The 19,961-nt window shown below is 44.8% G+C and overlaps 1 protein-coding gene across 2 annotated transcripts in view; it reads left to right on the top strand.

Moving 5' to 3' along the window:
- Positions 1-19,961, top strand: part of Lrig1 (leucine rich repeats and immunoglobulin like domains 1) — a 103,198-nt gene that overhangs the window by 21,239 nt on the left and 61,998 nt on the right. For both annotated transcript variants that reach the window (XM_051154950.1, XM_051154949.1), the window contains exon 2: positions 18,179-18,250. In XM_051154950.1, coding sequence (XP_051010907.1) covers positions 18,179-18,250 — 72 coding nt within the window. The remainder of the gene's footprint in view (positions 1-18,178; positions 18,251-19,961) is intronic.

Here is a 19,961-nt window from a genome sequence, read left to right as displayed (position 1 = left end):
GAGACCATGTGAGGGAAGATCAACTCCAGCTAGGGTTTTGTGCTCAGGGTTGGTTGAGCCTGGGAGTGAGTGTGTTTTCTGGGAAACAGCAAGGGGGCTCTGAAGGCCATATCATAGTTTTACCATCATAAAAGTGGGTACTTTGGCCTCTCCTGTGTCTTCTAGCATGAGAGGTTGAAAAGGTTATTTCTTTTTCTTTTTTCTTTCTTTTTTTTTTTCTTGGTGGTGGTATTGAAGTCAGGTAGCATTTTCAGCCTGGAATTTTTTTTTCTCCTCCTCTCTTCTCCCTTCCCTCCCCTGCTCTTCCCTCTCTCTTCCCCTCCTCTCTCTTCTGTAGCCCTCCTTTCCTGTCTTTTTCTTGAGACAGGGTCTCACTATATAGCCCCAGCTTTCCTGGAAACTCCTCTGAGATGTGCCTGCCTCTGCCTCCTGAGTGCTGGGATTAAAGGCATGTGCCACCACACCTGGCAACTTTTTTCTTTTTTAATTAACAGCTTTATTGAGATAGAGTTTGAGTAACCACGTTCATCTTTTAAGTGTTGGGAATTCTGAGTTTTCAGCATGGCCAGAGTTGTGCAGCTGGGATATCTTAGTTGCTTCACCAGGAACCCCATGCTGGTTGGTGCTTCCTCCATCTCCTTCCACATCCTCTAGGAGCATCTATTTTCTGTGTTGATTTGCCTGTTTTGAACATTGGATGTAACTGGAAACATACAGTACCTGGCCTGCCTTGCCTGCCATCTTCATTTGCTTACCTTAATATTTTCAAGGTTTTTTCCGTGTGTACATATTATTCCTCCTTTCTTATTTTTAAAAATATACTTATCAATTTATTTGTGTGTGTGCTCTCATAGGTATAGGTGCTCATAGGGGACAGAAGAGCTCCAGTTACAGCCAGTTGTGACCATTCTGATGTGGCTGTTATTCTCTGTCAGAGCAGCAAGTGTGTATATATATATATATATATATATATATATATATATATATATAATATATATATATATATAATTTTTTTTTTTTTTTGAGACAGGGTTTTCTTTGTGTAGCCATCACTGTCCTGGACTCACTTTGTAGACCAGGCTGGCCTCGAACTCACAGTGATCCACCTGCCTCTGCCTCCCGAGTGCTGGATTAAAGGGAGTACTGTTAACTACTGAGCCACCTGTCCACCTGCTTCATCTGCCTTACCTTTTAAAACATCTGAGTAATATCCAGTTTTGTTTTTGTTTTGGGTATAACACATAGTATTCATTCTTTAGCCAGACATTTGTGTTTTTCCCACCTTTTGGTTGGTAAGAATAGCACAGTTATGAACCTCCTCTCACCGCCCAAGCAAAGTCTTATTTGGTAGTTCTGCCGCTGCTTCCTGGATGCTGGGAGGGCAGACATTCATCACAAAAACATGGCATGACTGTGTAAGTTTTTGTGTGAGTGTACATGTTTCCATGTTTCTTGCATATGTACATGTGGATTGCCGGGGCATATGATAAGAACATGTTTTTTTTGTGAGAGGTGAGGGACGATTCCTAGGTTATTTGTGAAGAGTATGTGTGTGCCATTTTAAACAGGAAAGTATCTGTGATTTCAGGTAAAGTTTGTTGTCCTCTGTCTTAGAACTTTTGGGGTCATCTGGTAGAAACAAGTAAGTGTTACAGATGCCCCTTAACTTATTACAGTAGTATCCCACAACCTAGGTGAGTTGGAAACACTAAGTTGAAAGTGTATTTGCTCCTTGTAACTTGTAGCTTGGCAACACAGTGCTCGGTTGTGTTGGTTGCCGGGAGCTGTGGCTTGCCTGCGGAGAGAGTAGAGATCAGACCACACATCACTGCTAGCCTGGGAAAAGATCACATTCAAAATTCCAAGTGTGGCTCCCACTGAATGTGTCTGCCTGGCTGTTGAACCATCACAAAGTCCAAGAAGAGTAACTGTTTGTGCTTAGTGACTTGCGCCTTGTTTGTAATCCCGAGAAGAGCAGTAAATGTGGCAGCAAATGATAGTGGCTAACTGCGGGGACTCTGGGTGCCAGAGTCCACAGGGGTTATCAGTGCTGGCCTCTACCAGAACAGACTAGGGGGACTGGCTTTTCTTCAGCCTGCTGAAATTTGCTGTGCATCTGCACCTATCTCTAAGTCCGACCATTTCCTCTGCTTTGGGGCAAGCCTGCGTTGCCAACTGAGTTTAGCAGCTATAAATCTAGACAGAAACACAGTACGGAGGCTGTCCAAAGGTTAGCAGGATAATTGCTCTGGACAGGTTTACAATTGAGAGGTGTGAAGTGCCTGGTAGAGACCGGAAGCTGGGGGAGGGACTAAGATTGAACTTGAGCAGTTCAGGGTGATGGACTAACACAGCTAATTGAAAACTATAGCTCTGGTGGCTTTTAATTGGAAAGGAAGCCACAGCTTACGGTGGTGCAAGAGAGCAGAGGAAAAAGTGGATTGCTGGTGGTGCAAGAAAGCAAAGAAAAAGTGGCTGGATGAGTTACACAGGAGGTGGGATTGGGATCTTTTCAGTGGTAATGTGGGCTGAACCCTGCAATTTAAAAGCTTTAGGAAATTGCTTTGTATTGTTTGTTTGTTTTTTGAGACAGGGTTTCTCTGTGTATCCTTGGCTATCCTGGACTCACTTTGTAGACCAGGCTGGCCTGGAACTCACAGAGATCCACCTACCCCTGCCTCCCTGAGTGCTGAGATCAAAGGGGGTGCACTGCCACACCCAGCTGTTCTGGATTCTTGAGTGAGACCCCCTGTAGAGTAAGTAAGCTTGCAGGAGCTCAGTGGACACATGAGCAATTGCTTAACTTAGTCTCAAGCCAGCTGTGCAAGCCCCTGGCTTTTCTGATGTGTTCTGTTACTTAAAACACTGCCTCGGACATTAGTTGTGTATTAAAACCCTAACCAAAAACTAGACTGATTTTCACCTATCCCAAACTCCCTGCAACAGCTTGCAGAAAGTCCTTTCAAAAGTGAGACATGAAAGACGTATGGGGAGTGGAGGTGATAGTCTTCCTTGAAGCGCACTGGTTCTCAGCCTATGGGTTGAGACCCTTGGCGGGGTAGAATGACCCTTTCACAGGAGCCGCCTAAGGCCATCAGAAAACAGACATTTACATTACAGTTCATGACAGTAGCAAAATTGCTGATATGAAGTAGCAACAAAAATAATTTTATGGTCAGGGAGGCGGGTCACCACAACATGAGGAAGCGTATTGAAGGGTCACAGCGTTAGGAAGGCGGAGAACCAGTGTTGAAGTGTGTGGTGGTTAACAGTTAATCTTTTTAACAAGGCTCAAGTGGACCTTTATGTTGCCTTGCAACTATGACAGATTCATAAACCCACACAGTGCAGCCAACTCACATCCCCAGTTTAATTTCCTTTAGCTACAGTAACAGCCGGCAGCTGTTTGGTAATCTCTCATTTTTTTCAGCACATTGAAGACACTCACATAGCAGCCGGAGAAGGCGTCATTTGCACACAATTTTAGGATTTATGTGTTGGCTATAACATTTCTTTGAAAAAATGAAGGAGAGTAATTTTAAGTGAGGCCAAGGAAAAAGAGTCAGAGAGGTTAGGGTGTGAGGGAGAAGAGGAGTGGGTGACCGAGGCGTGTTGTCTTCTTGGGATAAGAAAGGTTCTCTAAGGTCCAGGCAGCTCGCCATACCCTGTGCTCTGATGTGCCCTGGCACCTTTGGAGATTGTCAGTTTGGAGGGTCCAGATTAGAAACAGGAATGCACAATTGTAGAGACGCCTCAACAGCACAATACTATGCTGTGGTGCGCTTTTACATCACCGTAACTGTCTACTGGTTCTGAGAGGCAAGTGCAGGAAGAGCCTTGCACACTGCGGAACCCAGAAGCCCCGGAGCCTGAGCAGTGGTATATCTGGCATTACAAACAGCACTTTGAAGTGCTACCTGCTCCTAAGGGCAACAGAGTCATCAGTTAAACAGGCAGCTGTTAAGCACAGGAGTGTTTGCACAAGCAACCTTCAAATTTTCTGATCCTTGATGAAAGCTAGTTGGTTGTGAATGATTAACTTCAACGTGCATGAGGAAATACCATCCACTTAAGTGCCAGGTGTATTTTTATGTAAGAAAAAAATAAAACTAACCACACTCTCAGCTGTTACTATTTGGTGTTGAGAATCTGTGTGCTCATCCAGTGAGTACAAGCCAGCAGTGTATTTTAAAACAGGGTGCGTTAAACACCACCAAACCAAATAACCCGATTGAGAAACAGGGCTCAGAACTAAACAGAATTCTCAACAGAGGAATATCGAAGGGCTGAGAAACACTTAAAGAAATGCTCAACGTCCTGTCCTTAGTCATCAGGGAAATGGAAATCAAAACAACTCTGAGATTCCATCTTACACTCATCAGAATGCCTAAGATCAAAAATTCAAGTGACATCACATGTTGGTGAGGATGTGGAGAAAGGGGAACACTCCTTCATTGCTGGTGGGAATGCAAACTAGTACCACCACTTTGGAAATCTATCTGGCGCTATCTCAGAAAACTGGGAATAGTGCTTCCTCAAGACCCAGCTACTCCATCCACTCCTTGGAATATGCCTGGAAGATGCTCCACTCCAGTTCGGAAACAAAGTTGCCTTGAGAAGTTAGCCCCCGTGCCACTTGCCCAGCAGTTTTACAGGATCAACTGAGGCAGGTGCTCAATCTATGGCTGGGGAGCCATCCTTCCTGAATACGCTGTTTCCAGTGCAGTGTGTCTCCTTGAGAGAATAGCAAAGAGCTGACTGACTGAGGGAGCTACAGTGTAGCATCCGCCTGGATCACAAGAAGAGACTTAGAGATAGCTGCAGTGAGTCTGGTTTCCACCATGTGCTGCTGTGGGCAGAGGCCCCTACAGCCTCCTGAAGGTGATACTGATGAGGTAGTTACATTTCTTCCTATCATTTACCTTGGAAGAAAAGTTGTGATTAGCCTTTCATTTGGAGTGAGAGTAGAATAAGGTCGGGGGTGGAAAAGTGAGCAAGGAAAGAGTCTGGGAAAACCAAAGCCAAAAGAAGGGACCATTTCATGGCCCAGGCCGGTGAGCTTCCACATGCTTGTGCGTTGTGGTGACTGACGTGATCGCTGCTGCAGTGTGAGGAGTGCGTGGAGGTGCTAGACACAATCCCTGGGGTTCAGTTACTTTACTGCAAGCCCAGAGCTTTGCTCATTTCCAGGGCTCAAAGCATGCATGCCGTGGCAGGGGGCAAAGCAGGTGTTTTGCCTTTCTCCCTGCTTCTTTATTGTCCTCAGGTGCAGTGCCATTTGATATTGGCAGTTCTGAAATACATTGAGCGCATTATTCTCAAGCTGCCGGGATTAGCGGTGACACAAACGGTGGGCCCTGCCGCCAGCCTCCTGTATGGCGACGGAGGAGAAGAAACTCAAGCTGTAAATGAATCTCTGTTTTGGGGCTTTGTAGTGGCAAATTACGTGAATGGCTGAATTGAAAAGGTGCCTGGTTTTATACCATCATGAATACCCAGGCCTTAGATAAATATTGACACCAGCAGTGTGACAGGCCTACCATTTGTCTCATGCTCTGAGGAATAAAAGATCTTTTCTCAGGTGCTCATGACCGTATAAACCACCCTGACGAGTTTGTGCAGGTGCTTTTCTGCACTGGTTCTTGAGGTTTGAGAGTCCGTGCTTTCCTCTTTGTGTTTGTGCAGGCGTAAGCCTTGCCCAGTCTTAGCGTTGGCTTATTGCTCATGCTTGAGTTTGCTGCAAGTGAAGGTAGTCACCCACACAGTTTCGCAGTCACTGGGCCCACCTGGTATCTGGATGCCTTGTAGTGACATCGGCTGAATTTGAAGAGTGAATGTGCCAGGACCATGATAAGAAAGGGAAAACGTGCGCAGACCTATCTGGTGTACAGATGCGGAGCTCAGCGGAATGCCTTCTGAGTCAACTGTGTCCCAACCCCAAACCATTCTTCTCTTATGGAACAGGTCGAAGCTGACACTTCTGAAGATGAAGCTGATTGTTAGTGTGCACTGTGAGCCAGGGCGGCCATGTTAGGGTCACTTGATGTAGGGCAGGGTGGTGATCAGATTGATTCATCTGCACCTCTGGTTTGCTGTCATCTTGGAAGACGTTTGATTGGTGGATTTGGAGACTGTTCCTATGTAGGAAGTTGTAGGTGGAAGTTCTACCTGTTCATAGGGTAGACTGTCAGTGGTCCAACCTCATGAGTGTCTGCGTCTGATGAGACCCTGGGCTTTGCTTTCCTGCTCAGATGGGAAGATGCTCTGTGGATTGACTGCTCTGCCTCTCAGATATATTCTCATATTCTCTCTCTCTCTCTCTCTCTCTCTCTCTCTCTCTCTCTCTCCCGCTCTCCTCTCTCTCCTCTCTCTCTCCCCCTCCCCCCCCCCCCTCTCTCCCTCCCCTCTCTCTCCCCCCCTCTCTCTCTCTTCCCCTCTCTCTCTTCCCCCTCCCTACCTCCCTCCCTCCCTCTCCCTCCCTCCCTCCCTCTCTCTCTTCCCCCTCTCTCACTCTCTCCCTCCCTCCCTCCCTCCCTCTCTCTCCCCCGCCCCCTCCCCCTCCCTCCTTCCCTCTTCTTCCCTCCCTCCCTCCCTCCCTCCCTCCCTCTCTCTCTCCCCCCCCATCTCTATGGCCCCCCGCCCCATCTAGATCTGTGGCTCTACTACTCTTTGTATACACGGAATACAGAGTATCTAGATGTGTGTGTTGTGTTTCATAGGATTCTGCCCTTACCTTCCAAAAGGGGTCATTTATGTGCGACTTCTCTTTGGACTTCTAATCGGCATTGTTGCTCCTCTCCCATAGGTACAGTAGTATATGGTTTGGGTAAAGTATAATGTAGCAAGTAGAGTTGACTGCTCATATCAACTCTAAGACCCATCTCTTGGGAGCAAGTGACCTAGAAGTTAAGTGTCAAGTGAGGAAGGAATGACACACTACTGTGAACCTCACTGATGAAGGAGTAAATAACAAAGAAATACTTGTTTTTTAGCCAGCTTTCCATTAGGTGTGATAGAATTTTAACATATTTGAGGAGAGAGGTCTCAGGCACGTGCCATGTGCTTCTCCGCGCTTGTCATTTCAGTGAGAAGGAAGGCCCATGTGTGATAGCAGAGAGCAGTCTGCAAATGGTGCGTGCTGGGATACTGTTGTTCAGTCAGACGCTGACTTTGTGTCTTGTCAGGAGTGTCAACACCAGGAGGAGAATGGTTTCCACAGCCCTTCTGCTTCTCAAGCAGAGAAGATGATGCTGTGGATAGTGTTTCGTGATGTTTTACTAATTGCAGAAAGAAAACTGGCTTTTTTGGCTTGAGCTAGACATTTCATAACACACATAAACTTTGAAAAGCTTCATGGAAAAGTGGACAGAATGAAACCCCACATCTATAAGCAAGTTAATAAAGTTGTTAACTTCTGGCCATGTGGCTGACCTCTTAGAACCATGTCTTCATTAAGATGTGTAGCAGGATGCTCCCATGCCTCCCCGTGGTGCTTGTGGAGTCTTGAGTCTGTTCAGTTTTCTCATCTGGTTGGTTAACTCGTGAGTTCTGCTTGCTGCACTTAAATAATCTTCCATTTTAAGTTTGGGGTGGGCAAGACAAGGAGGCCATGGATCTAGGAAATAACGTTTGCAGGTATCTTACACTTAACTCTGTGTATAACAGAAAGCATCAGGGTAAATTTCAGTGAACGTGGCCTTTTATATTTGTGTTACAGACCCTGGATGCTAGGGCTTCATATAGACTCATAGTGACATCACACAGAGACAGTAGCAGGCAGGGGGTGTGATTTTAGTTGGAAGTGCAAAGGCACATATAAGCAGTGGAAGTGGACAGTCCACTCGCAAGGTTTTTTTATATGGTTTTTTTTTAGAAGAAGTTGCAGAACGGGGCTGTTGCGGTGACATTTGTGTCATTTGCCTATTAAAGCTTTTATATGGTAGAGAGAGGGAAGAGGGGCTGATAACACTACGGTAAGCTGCTGTTTGTACAGATGGATTTGTTTACAACAAACCACTTTCGTTTCCTTCTTCCTCCCTTTTAGTGGAGGAAAATAGGCAGCATATTATATATTGTTCCTTTCTAACCCAGGACATATTTGCCTAAAGTTATCCTTCTAACTATTTATTTTACTTTAAATGTGAGGTGAGGGCTGTAGGGATGGTTCAGTGGTTAAGAACACTGGCTTTTCTCCGGAAGACCTGGGTTCAATTTCTAGCTCCCAACTAGTAGTTTACAACTGCCTGTAACAACAGTTCCAGAGCACCTAACATCCTCTTCTGACATCTTCAGGCACATAAATATGACGTAGTAAAGAAAAACACACAAATAAAATAAAACTTAATAACTACACAGAGAAACCCCACCCTGGGAAAAAATATCAGTGGATGAATTAATGAACAAACAAATAGTGAAAGCTCCTGATTATTACATGTCAGGAAGTGAGTAAGGGCTAGGCAGTGGTGGCACACACCTTTAATCCTAGTACTTGGGAGGCAGAGGCAGGCAGATCGCCGTGAGTTCAAGGCCAGCCTGGTCTACAAAGAGAGTTTCCAGGACAGCCAGGGCTACACAGAGAAACCCTGTCTGAAAAACAAAACAACAAAAAAGAAGTGAGTCAGTATTAATTTCTTTCCATTTCTGAGATAGGAAGTTTTGTACTAATATTTTTACCAATTGGTTTATGTTAGGAGAGAAAGAGTTAGGATTGAGGGCTAAAAAAAAAAAACCATAAAAAAATTTTTCCTGGTTCTAGGAAACTGGTGTTTTGGATGGACTGTGGTGGGTGGCCCAGATAGAGAAATTTTGTTTCTTTTGATGTTTGCTTGTACTCAGAGAAAGTAGTGAATCATGGGGCCTTCTTTCCTAATGCATATTTATACCTTTTGCCAGAAAGACAGGCGTGGAACCTGGCCACCTTAATCAGGCCTGCTCCTTACAGGGCTGGGCTAAGATGGCTGTTTTGCACATTAAGAGCTGTCCTCTGGTGGCCCCTACTATAAACACATAGATGGGAATCTCTGAGCATGAAGTAGAGAATCATCTTAGGCACTGGAACAGGGCCTTGGTCCCAGCGTTGTTGTGGGCAGTAGCTTTACCAGCATTGACCGTTAATTCTGTGGCCCATCAGAAGTGCCCACCGGAAGTGGGGCTAATTCTCATCCTCCTATGCACATCCCAATGAAGTGAATCTGAAAGCTGTCTTGTGAGCCCTGGGGAAATCACACAGTAGATGGCCCTGTAGCAAGCTGATCTCCTGAGAGCACACACTTGGTGGACTTTGCAAAGCACTTAGAGAACCCAGGATTCCATGTTTATTCACTAGCTTAATATAGTTTTTCCCCCTCAGTCTCACCCAGCCCTCATTTCCTGTCTTTTTTTTTTTTTTTTGCCCAACTGATTTTTGTTGCTCCAGAGGCAAAAGTTCTTTTCCTGCTTCAGCAGAGCATTTGGAAGCTCCTCCTCCTCCTCCACCTCTCCCTGGGAACGTTACCAGCTTCTGAGCAAGGGAACAGAAGTGGGCACTGTCTGTTCTCAGGTCTGGTGGCCGTCTTGGGGTCATGAAGTGCCTAGCTCTAAGGTGGAGCCATACTTTATATTACAAAAGGTAGATTGCGGCTCAAGGGTGTCTATAGTGCAAGTAATGAATTTTCAAAGACCTCTAGAATTTGGGCTCCGGGAGACTGAATTTGTGATTTCTTTACAGAGCTAAAGAGAACAGGGAAAAGGCAATTCTGAGGGGCTAGACTTGTGACCCTGTTTCCTTCTCACTCCCATATCTAGGTCTGTGTAAAGCCCTGCTCTAATGGTAAAATCAGATGGGTGGCCTTTGCTACCTCTTCTCTGCTTAGGTGGTCATGGGCTTGTTCCTCTAGTGGCAGATTTGTGTGTGTGTGTGTGGGGGGGCGTCAGACTTGTGACCAGCAGCCATTCCTTGTGCAAACGACTGCCCTTTGCTCATAAAGCATCCACAAACCACAGCAGCCGTGGACTGCAGTGCACCTTGGTCGTTGAACTAACTCATCTGTAGGTGTTAGCGGTGCACAGACCATGTTAACAAGTGACTCTACGGAAAGATTGTGGTTTCACCTCAGTGTCAGCCTCCACCCAGCATGCTTAATGATAAAAGAGAAACCATAGCTAATCACTTCGTCCATATTTGGCCACATGAAGAGTCTGTAAGGAAACCAGATCCTAGAGGCTCCTGTTGTAAGGTGTGAAGCAGGAAGCAAATGCCGACTGTCTGCAGAGATGGCAGGCAACATTTCGGGCGTCCTAGTGCGTTTGGTTAAAATGATTATATGGAGGAACAAGAAGCTAATTCTGTTCCTGCTAAAGGACTTTAATGGTTCCGTGCTTGACATTCGGGAGAGTCTCAGCTCTGAGCTCCTTAAGGTTGGTAGAACCATTGACTCGCCTGCTTCCTAGATGGGCCAGGGATGCTAGACTCAACCAGGAGCCAAGCAGATACTGCTAATGAGTAGAGAACTTCTGTAAGTCATGACTGTCAAGGTTGTTGGTATAGAAATTCGCACAGTTATTGATCTCAAGAGAAGCTGCCACATACTGGTTGGTGAAATTGTTTGCTTTTGTTATAACATTTACTTATTTTTATTTTATATTTTGAGTACACTATGCCCATGAACCAACCAGCCTGAGTGGAGGCCAGAAGAGGACGTCAGATCCCTCTGGAAATGGTGTCACAAATGGTTGTGAACTGCTGCATGGATGCTTGAAATCATTTTTCCAAACATTGTTCAGCCAGAAGCAAACACATTTATCACACTAGCAGAGCAGCTTTGACTCAGGGCTACCAGCGTGTAGCTTTTAGTCTACCACTATGAGATACCTTCTGAGAGCCATTTGCTCATAATTATTTGGTCAGGAATCTTACCTGATCAATAAATTGTTGTCTTCTTCACCAGCAGATAACATCTTATCCTAATTTGTATCAGAATTTATTTATTCCTTTAAAAATTATTTTCCGTACATGAGTGCTTTGTCTACGTCAGTGCACCACATGAGGAGCTTGAGTTACAAATGGTTGTGAGCTGTCATATGGGTGCTGGGAATTAAATCCAGGTCTTCTGGAAGAGCAGTCAGTGGTCTTAACTGCTGGGTCACCTCTCCAGCTATGTGAGAGAGAGAGGGGTGGGGGGGCGTGTGTGTGTGTGTGTGTGTGTGTGTGTGTGTGTGTGTGTGTGTGTGTGTGTGTGTTGTTAGAATAAATTTCAGAAAGTCTTTATGGCAGACACATGCTCAGATATTTGTTTAATTTGACTATTATTGGGTGCTGGAGGAAAAAGATGGATGTCTCTATCCAGTTGAGCTTGGGAGTGAAGTGTATGCTGTTAGGAGAGAGACTACCTGCAAGACCTTCTCAGGTTTCCGAGTGGAATTCAAAGGCCCGAGGCTGTAGGTGCTGCTCAGTGTTGTTCTTGCCTAGCACGCAAGAAGTTTGATTCTTAGTTCTGCATAAAACAGGTGTGGTGATACATACCTGTAATCTCAGGACTTGGGCGGGAGGGGCAGGAAGACCAGAAGTTCATGGTCATCCTTGGATATAGCCCTTTCAGGGCCAGTCTGGGCTACATGAGACTATATTTAAAACAAAACAAAACAACAACAACAACAAATCAGAGGCCCACACCAATGAATTGGATTGATTTAAAGAGGAATGGGTGTGCTCTCATCCTCATATGCCTGCGCTGTTAGGGCTGTGTGTTAGCCTCTCTTCTGAGTAACCTCTTAGGCCTCCCTTATTTTCAGAGCGTGGTCTGAGTAGCTTTTTTAGAATTTGAAATAATCGCAACCCGTTACTGGCTTTCTGAAATTGAACTAGCCAGAAACACAGAATGAGTGATATGTATCTTGTTGGCACACTGTTCACCTCCCATTTCCTTATTCACAGAAGGTATTCCACCACTAGACCTCTGCTGGGGGGCTAGGTCACGTGACTGCACCTTACTTAAGGGCAAGGGTGTTCTCTGTGAGGGCCCTTGGGTGAGGACTCCAGGCAGATGATTCTAGCTTAAGTTGCAAGTGTATCATTCTTAATATGACATGTATTCACAGGGTGCTCACCGTGGGTTTGGGAAAAGCATCTACATTAGAGAAAGGGATAAGGACATAATACGATGTCTAGTATTTAAAGCGTTTCCTGCATTCACAAACCTTGCAAATAGATGTGGGGCCGTAACAGTGACGTCACTGGAGGTTGCCAATGTGTGACACACGTGTTTGTTATTCCTCAAGGTGCAAATAGAAGCAACGGCTCTAAATGTTTGGGGCTCAGTAGGCTTGAACAAGTGTTGCACTTTAGAATTCTCGAAAGGACTGATTTTGTTATACTGGCTCTACGTAGACAACCTCCTCTTTAAAGGGTGACAAACATTCCAAGTCTTGGGGTTGAAGAAGAGACCAATGGCCCGAGGCTACAGTATCATGGGGGGGAAAAGTTTCCCAGGCTAGCTCTGGGTACCTCTTGATATTCAGAAGTCGACCAATTGGGCTGCCTATAACCCCCATTCCCTTGGCTGTGTTACTCAGTTTAGCACACATCTGAAAGCTTAAACTAAGCAAAAGTCTGTGCCATCCAGAAGCCCAGCCAGGGCTGAGTACTGGGACACATGGGAAGTAGAATGCTTGTCACAGATGTAGGACCAACGCCTTCTGCTTTGCATTACCGGCTGTTAACAGTGAGAGCCAGAACCATGCGTTTTGCTGTACTTCACTGGGAGAGGATTCGCCTGTAGAGGCTTGTTGGCTGGTGGGGGGGGGGGGGGGGAGGGGAAGGGGGTGAGATGCTGACTGTGCTGTCTAATGAAGTGGGGTTACTTCCTCACCACAGCTTACAGAAAAAGTAAGTGGCGCTTTTTGTCCCTCAGCTTCCAAGAAGTCAATGAATTATTGTCCGCCAGCTTTGAAGAATGCTGGCCAAGTTTGTAACATGCGGTTCAGGCTGTAATCCAGGAAGGTGCTGGCCAGATTATGAAAATACCGATTAAGCCTATAGCATTACGCTGGGGTAGTTTCTATTAGAGTCTCCTTCCGAGGGACTGGGCTTCTCAGTGTCCACTTCCTGCTGGAGTAGTTAAGAACTTTGCATGAGAAGAACTTGGAAGCCAGGCTGGTGGTGAAGCCAGGCTGGTGGTGCATACCCAAATCCTAACACATCAGAAGTTCAAAGCCGTTCTCAACTGTTTAGTGCATTTGAGGCCAGCCTGAATTAGATTACGTAAGACCCTGTCTCAAGAAAAAAAAAAAAAAACAAAACTTGGATTAATTTATTAATATCTCAGTACATTTTGAACAAAGCTCTTGTGTTATTAGGAAACATCAAACTCAGGACTTTCAGGGTGCCAGGCAAGCACTCTCCCACCACTGAGTTTCCCCACAGCTCTGATTTATTATCATTGTTTGGTGTTGGGGATCAAACACAGGGCTTCACATGTGCCTGGCTAGCACTCTACCTGGAGCCCCTGAGATTAACTTTTAACATCCGTCTCTCTTTTGTACTCGCTATTTCACTTAGAATATTTGGAGGTTGGGCAACAGTTTAGAAGCATTGGCTGATTATGTTTAGTTCCAACACAGTTTAGCAGAAATGTCAGTGGTAACTGAAGTGCCCCCCACCTCCACGCAGTGCACATGTGTCTATTGAGTGCTTGAAATGTAGTTACTGTGATAAGGAGCTGAGCTCCTACTTCCTGATACATTAAGTGGTTTCAATAGAACGGCCACATGGTTAGTTCAGGTGTATGGGGTGGTAGCGATTTCTCAGCTATTGAAATTCTCTGGCTGAGGGAGGGGAGCTTGTTGGGAAACATGCTTAACAAGCACAGGGTTGTCGTACCCTGTTAAACAGTGTGCTTTTCAGACACGCCTGAATAAAACTTGAGCTGTTCTCTGCAGCCCTGCCTCTTGTGGGTTCTGCAAATGGTGGGCCGCCCGGCCATCTTTCAGCAGATTAGCTGGAAAAGTATCTATGGCTGGGTCCAATTGTTCGAAGAGCTGCATGCCCATTGTGCAAGAACAGGGGCGATTTGTGTTGTGACAATGGCTGACGGTGCTCAGTGAAAGCTGCAGTTGGCAGGGGCTAAATTCCCGGAGGTTTCTTTCCTTGTGAGCTCTTTGCTACCGAAAGGTGCAGAAATACTTTGGACAGTGTGTGTCCCGTTGACAGATGGATTGTTTTGACAGGAGAATCTGAACCCGCCACTGAAGACCCATTCAGATGTCAGGCAGGAAGGGGCAGCCGCGCTCCTTGAAATAAGTGGGATGCTTTAGATGTGTGTGCATGTCAGCTGCCATCTAGGGGAACAGTTTTCAGTAGTTAACCCTTTCACTGTTCTTGGGATGGGAAATGAAAATTCATACTCCTCTCTGCCAACTTCTTGGGCTAAATATATTTCATTTAATGTTGGAAAATGAAGACAAAGGGTTAAAAAGCCTGTCCCTTATTTTTTTTTTAAATTTGGAAAAAAAATACACTGTGCTCATAATTGCTTTATTTATAACAGCCAAAACTAGAAGCAAGCTAACTGTCTGTCCTCAGACAGTAGATAGGCAAAAAATGTAGGAAGTTCATACCATCAAAAGCAGTAAGACTTCGGCATGTAATGAGATTCATGTATGAACCTTGAAAGCACAGTGTTAAGTGAAATAAGCCAGACACAAAAGGACAAATGTCTTATGATTCCACTTATATGTGCTGCCTAGAGTTTATAGAGACAGCATGGAAGTTTGCATACCCAAGCAAATTGGAACTAAGATTTTTTTTTTTTTTTTTTTTTGGTGAAAAAGTTGATACATGGTGGTGGTGATGATTGTATCTGAATGTATGTTTGGCCACTGAGCAGCAACTTACAAATGGTTTTGGTAAACTTTATATTATATTCACTTTATGACACTGAACAAGTGGTGTTGGGAATTTGTGCTTTGGCTTGTGTCTACAATTCTTTTTATTCCTTGTTTTATTTCCATGGAGGAATTACGTTGTTTTCCTCATTTCCTGGTAAGGCATTTGAGGTCTCAATTTCTTCAGAGACACAAGACCACTTTTCCGACTTAAAAGGTAGAGTACCACTGTCTAGGGGACAGGAACTGTTGCAGGGGCTGTGAGCCATAGCACCTTCCCTCTGTGCTGCCCCCGGTGCTGTGGGAGAGGGACTCTTTCTAGGCAGTGCCTTGGCACCTATGTTGGTCTGTGGCTTTTCTGGTTCAGTGACTATACAGGCTGACCCAGTGAGGGCTAGCTAACACAGTTAGTGTCTTGTCTTCGTAGCTGGTTGCTGGCATCGTAGTCTCAAACCCTGGTGCTCCTCGGCTCTGGATTACAGTGTCAGGAAAGGTTCTTTTCTCACAGTTGGCTCTAAGAAGCATAATTAATTAGCATTTCTGAAAGTTAGGTATGTTATCTTTCCTTCCAAGGAAAGAGAGCCGTGGATGTATGACTTTAAATGGATATGGGTGGGGGGGGTGGGATATGTGAAGGCTTCATTCAAAACAAAAGCATCAGTGAACTGTAGAAAGCCCGGTGAACCCCTGCCTCTCTCCCTTCCCCTCCCATGACAGATGCCTTTTGAGCCTATAGCTTTCAAAGCCAAGAGTCTGGGTCCTGGCTAAAGCTGGTGCTCCTCAGGCCACATGTGGCGTTTTGCTTTACCTATCCTTGGTTACTTTACTTTTTTTTTTTTTTTAAGGTACTGAAAAGGTTTCTCATAAGAATTCAGATTTTAAGCTTTTCTAGAATGCCAAGCTTGGTGTCAGCACTGTGGGGCCAAGGAGTAAATGCCTGTGTAAGTAGGTGGGCAGACTTCCACGTTAGTCTCTGTCCGTCAGCCACCCAGTCTACTTGCCCTTCTTCTACCTGCTCTGTGGCTGCTGAGAGCCTTTATTAAATTCTTTTCAACTCACCCATGCCATCACCCTGTGATGGTAGAAGCTTTGCTACCGTCATCCCCCAAGACAAGGTCCCCATACCTTTGATGATAATCCTATCGAAGCAGAAAACAATAGTCCAGCCGGTCCTTTTACTAGCATAGGGAATTCTCTCAAACTAGAGTTTCTTTCCCAGGTCTAAGCTGTTAATGTCTGCGTGCTCATTAATAAATACCTCCCAAGCACAGTCAAGCTCATACTTGACTTCAGTATGTGGTTTAAAAATTACCACCTTCAATCTTTATGGTAACTTAATCTCTGGACAAATTGCTTTTAATTCAGACTGTGCCATGAACACAGATGGGCCATTAGTTTCAAGTGCAGTTTGACTTTTATTTAGATGAATGTCTTTGAGCTCACAGTGAAATGGCTATCAGCTCTAGGGTACTATTGATTGAAACGTCTCCGGAGTAAGTTTAAAAGATAGTTGCCACGTATGATTAGCAGTATTGTTAATTGGCATTAATGTCAATGGAATTAATAGCCAAGATGAGAAATGTTAGCCTCTCCCCTCCACCCCCACCCCCGCCAGGACCTCTGTGGCAAGGAACTGGATGGCGGTGATGCTCATCTTGATTAGCTCTGGTGGTCTCTGCTCCTGATAGATTGTCCTGGCTTGTGTTGAGCCTGTGGCTAAAGAAGCTGCTGAGCTTGCTCTGCCTGCAGCTAAGGCTGTCATGGCTAGGCAGTGGAGGGGAGAGAGGTCCATCCTCCTGAATTCTGCTCCTGTGTGGTTTCCCTGCCTGGGCTTACCACCAGCACGCATCCCCTCCAGTTGTCTCCCTTTTCTTGTGATTGTCACTCCTAATTTTATTCATTGATAGTAGGCATCCTGGGTTCACAAGGAAGCCTTATGATTTTGAATCTTGTGTTCATTTTCTAAATGTCACTTGTGCTTTGTCTATGCTCCCACACTTTTTCAGTCTTAAAGTTCTTGGGATAGACTAAGATTTCTCAGTCTGACGAGTATGGACGCTGAGGTGCTGGAGGCCTGGCTGTGGGACACTGCTTGTGCTTGGTGGGATATTCGAGAACTTCTGCAGCTTTAATCCACATGATCTAAGTACCACCTTCCATTGTTGCTGATAGCCGAGCATATCTCTAGATACTGTATGTGTGTGTGTGTGTGTCTATATTTGTGTAAGATCGCTTTTGGTGGAGAACTACTGACTTAGATTATGATGTTCTAACACACTGTACTTTTTTTATAACTAGTACTTGATGCTAATACTTAAACATTAGTTTTTTTAAGAAGTCATGACCCACAGGTTGAAAACCATACGGCAGGTCCTCAAGGACATGCTTAATGGCTTTTCTTGTTGCTCTTGCTTTGAGAGATGGTCTGCCCATGTTTCCCTTACTGGCCTGAAACTTGCTATGTAGACCAGGCTGGCCCAAGGACTCAGGGATCAGCCTGCTTTTGTCAGAGTTTAACAAGCTCATCCCTAATGACTTTTTAAAAAATTAATATTTAAATATCACCATGAGAGAGGGGGGAGGAGGGTAGAGAGGAGTGTCAGAACTTCATAATTTAAATGAATAATTCTTCACAAGGGTGATTCTCTCTCTCTCTCTCTCTCTCTCTCTCTCTCTCTCTCTCTCTCTCTCTCTCTCTCTCTCTCTCTCACACACACACACACACACACACACACATACACACAGAGTAATTAAAAATACTTATGTGTGTGTATCTGCCTGAGTATATGTTTGTGTACCAAATGCATGTATGAACCTGCAGATATCAGAAGAGAGCATCAGGTCCTCTGGAACTGGGGTTACAGGCAGATGTGAGGCTTGTAGGTGCTGGGTACTCAATCAAGTCCTCTGCAAAAGCAGCAAGTACTCTTTAACTGCTGAGCCATTTTTCCAGCCCAATAAATGTAATGTTAAAAACCGAGTGGCCCTGGACTCAATATGGTACAAAGCATTTGGACCAGGACTGGCCCGCCTTAGTTTTTCAGGTGTTGGGTAGCCAATTGGTATTGTTGATGTCAGCTTGAGTCCAAGCTGGCAGTGTGGTTCCCAGCCTTGCTCTGTGCATTCGGTGTATATTGAATCAGGTGAGGAGGAGAGGGATGTATAAAGCTCACTGTGTCAGTTACGAAAACAGTGCACAGGGTGGAAGGTCCCGAGTAGGTTTCTTTTGAGGGATTTGTAAAGGAAGAGAGGTTTCACTTTGATACAATGTCTTTGATACAACTATTCATTTATTATTTTTCACTTTCTCTTTTACCAGAAACCTGAGTTATAACAAACTCTCCGAGATTGACTCTGCTGCTTTTGAGGACTTGACGAATCTACAAGAAGTGTGAGTGTTCCTCTAAACCTCTAGGGGTGGAGAGCGGTCTCAACTTACAGGAAGGAGCATTTGCATGCGGGTCTTTACTGACTAGTGGGGCTAGCATGATCCTTCCTACTCATGGTTTTATTTATGCACAGTAAGCCAAAATACAGAGTGGAGAATTTCAGAAATAAACAGTTCATGAGCTTGAGTTGCACTTCATGAATAGTGCTGTGGTTGAATCTTGTGCTGTTTGCCCAGGTCACAAGTCATTCATTTGTCCAGACGGTGTACTCTGTCCATGCCACCCGCCTGGTTATCAGGTCATCAACCCTGGCATTGTGATGCTTGTGTTAGGGTAATGCCAATTTCCCCTAGTAATGGTCCCAAAGCCCAGGGTCAGTGATGTCGACAGTGGGATATGACACACACACGCGCACACACACACACACACACACACACACACACACCAAAAAAAAAAAAAAGAAAAGGAAATGGGAAAAAAAGAAAGCTCTAAAGCAGGTCCTGTAAGGGGAAAGATGAAAATTCAGCTAAGATTTCATGTGAGATGGAATTCACATAAATTTTATTATATGAGTGTTCTTTTAATTATTGTCAGTCTCTTACTACAGCTGACTTATGTATGGAAAAAGACTATATATAGGGTTCAGGTATCCACGGAGGCTGAGGAGCGTAGCTCTCCTACAGAAAGAGGTGCTATATTAAATGTCTTTCCCTTTGTTGCATGCCCTGTTTTCTGTGAAGGGCATGCTACACGGCAGTAGTCATGGAGCTACTGGGAATCATGATTGCCCGGTAGCTGCGTAAGAGAATGCCCTTCAGTGGAAAGCCCCAGTGACTAATCGGGGAGCACACCTGTGCTGCTGCATTCTCACAGGTGCCACAGAGGTGGAATAGTTTAGTCAGCAGTGATTCTGGTGCCAGCCTACCATGTGTGTGAACAACGAATCCGGCATGAAAGCATGAGCAACAGAGGCTCTTCTTCTCTGTATGTCCTAGCAAGCCAAGCATCACTGCTGTTGAACACCAGGCTTGCTACCTCTTGGAGCATCCTTTAATGCAGGCCCCAGGCATTCCTTTTATTGCCCCACAGCAACTTTATAGAAATGTCATGTAAGTTGCACAGAGCTGTTGTGATTGCTTACTGCACACTATACACATATGTGTACATAGTTTTAGGATCAAAATGTATATTATAGGTTTTTTCCCCCCTTGTTTTTTAAAGACAGGTTCTTGCTGTGTAGCCTAGGCTGGTCTCAAAGTCATGATTCTTCTGCCTCAGCCTCTCTAGAGTTACAGATGTTTATGGATTTATATCTGGCTTACCTACTAATTCTCACATTTAAAAATACTTTGTTACATAAATTAAAGTTTTATTATTTGGAGACTTCATTAGGATCACCTTCATATATTCTTGGAAGTTTCCTCTGTACTAGGTTCCCATACCTCCCCTCCAATGCTGCTCCGTTCTAGCTGTCTCTTCCCACATTCCCTCCCTCAACCCCAACTGCCCCTCAGTCCATATATAAAATCTATTCTGTACTCTATATGAATATTTACATAAAACCACTGTAAATCATTATCAAGTTCTCTTATAGGCATTTTAACAAATCACTAAGTTCCTTGTACATTTTTACTACAAGCAATTGATAAAAAGTCTTCGGTGGCTATTCTTCTGTTCCACTATAGCATCTTATCAATAAAACCTTAAAGGGCT

Source organism: Acomys russatus, chromosome 13, assembly GCF_903995435.1.
Source record: "Acomys russatus chromosome 13, mAcoRus1.1, whole genome shotgun sequence".
Lineage (NCBI taxonomy): Eukaryota > Metazoa > Chordata > Mammalia > Rodentia > Muridae > Acomys > Acomys russatus.
This window is presented reverse-complemented; position numbering and strand designations above follow the sequence as displayed.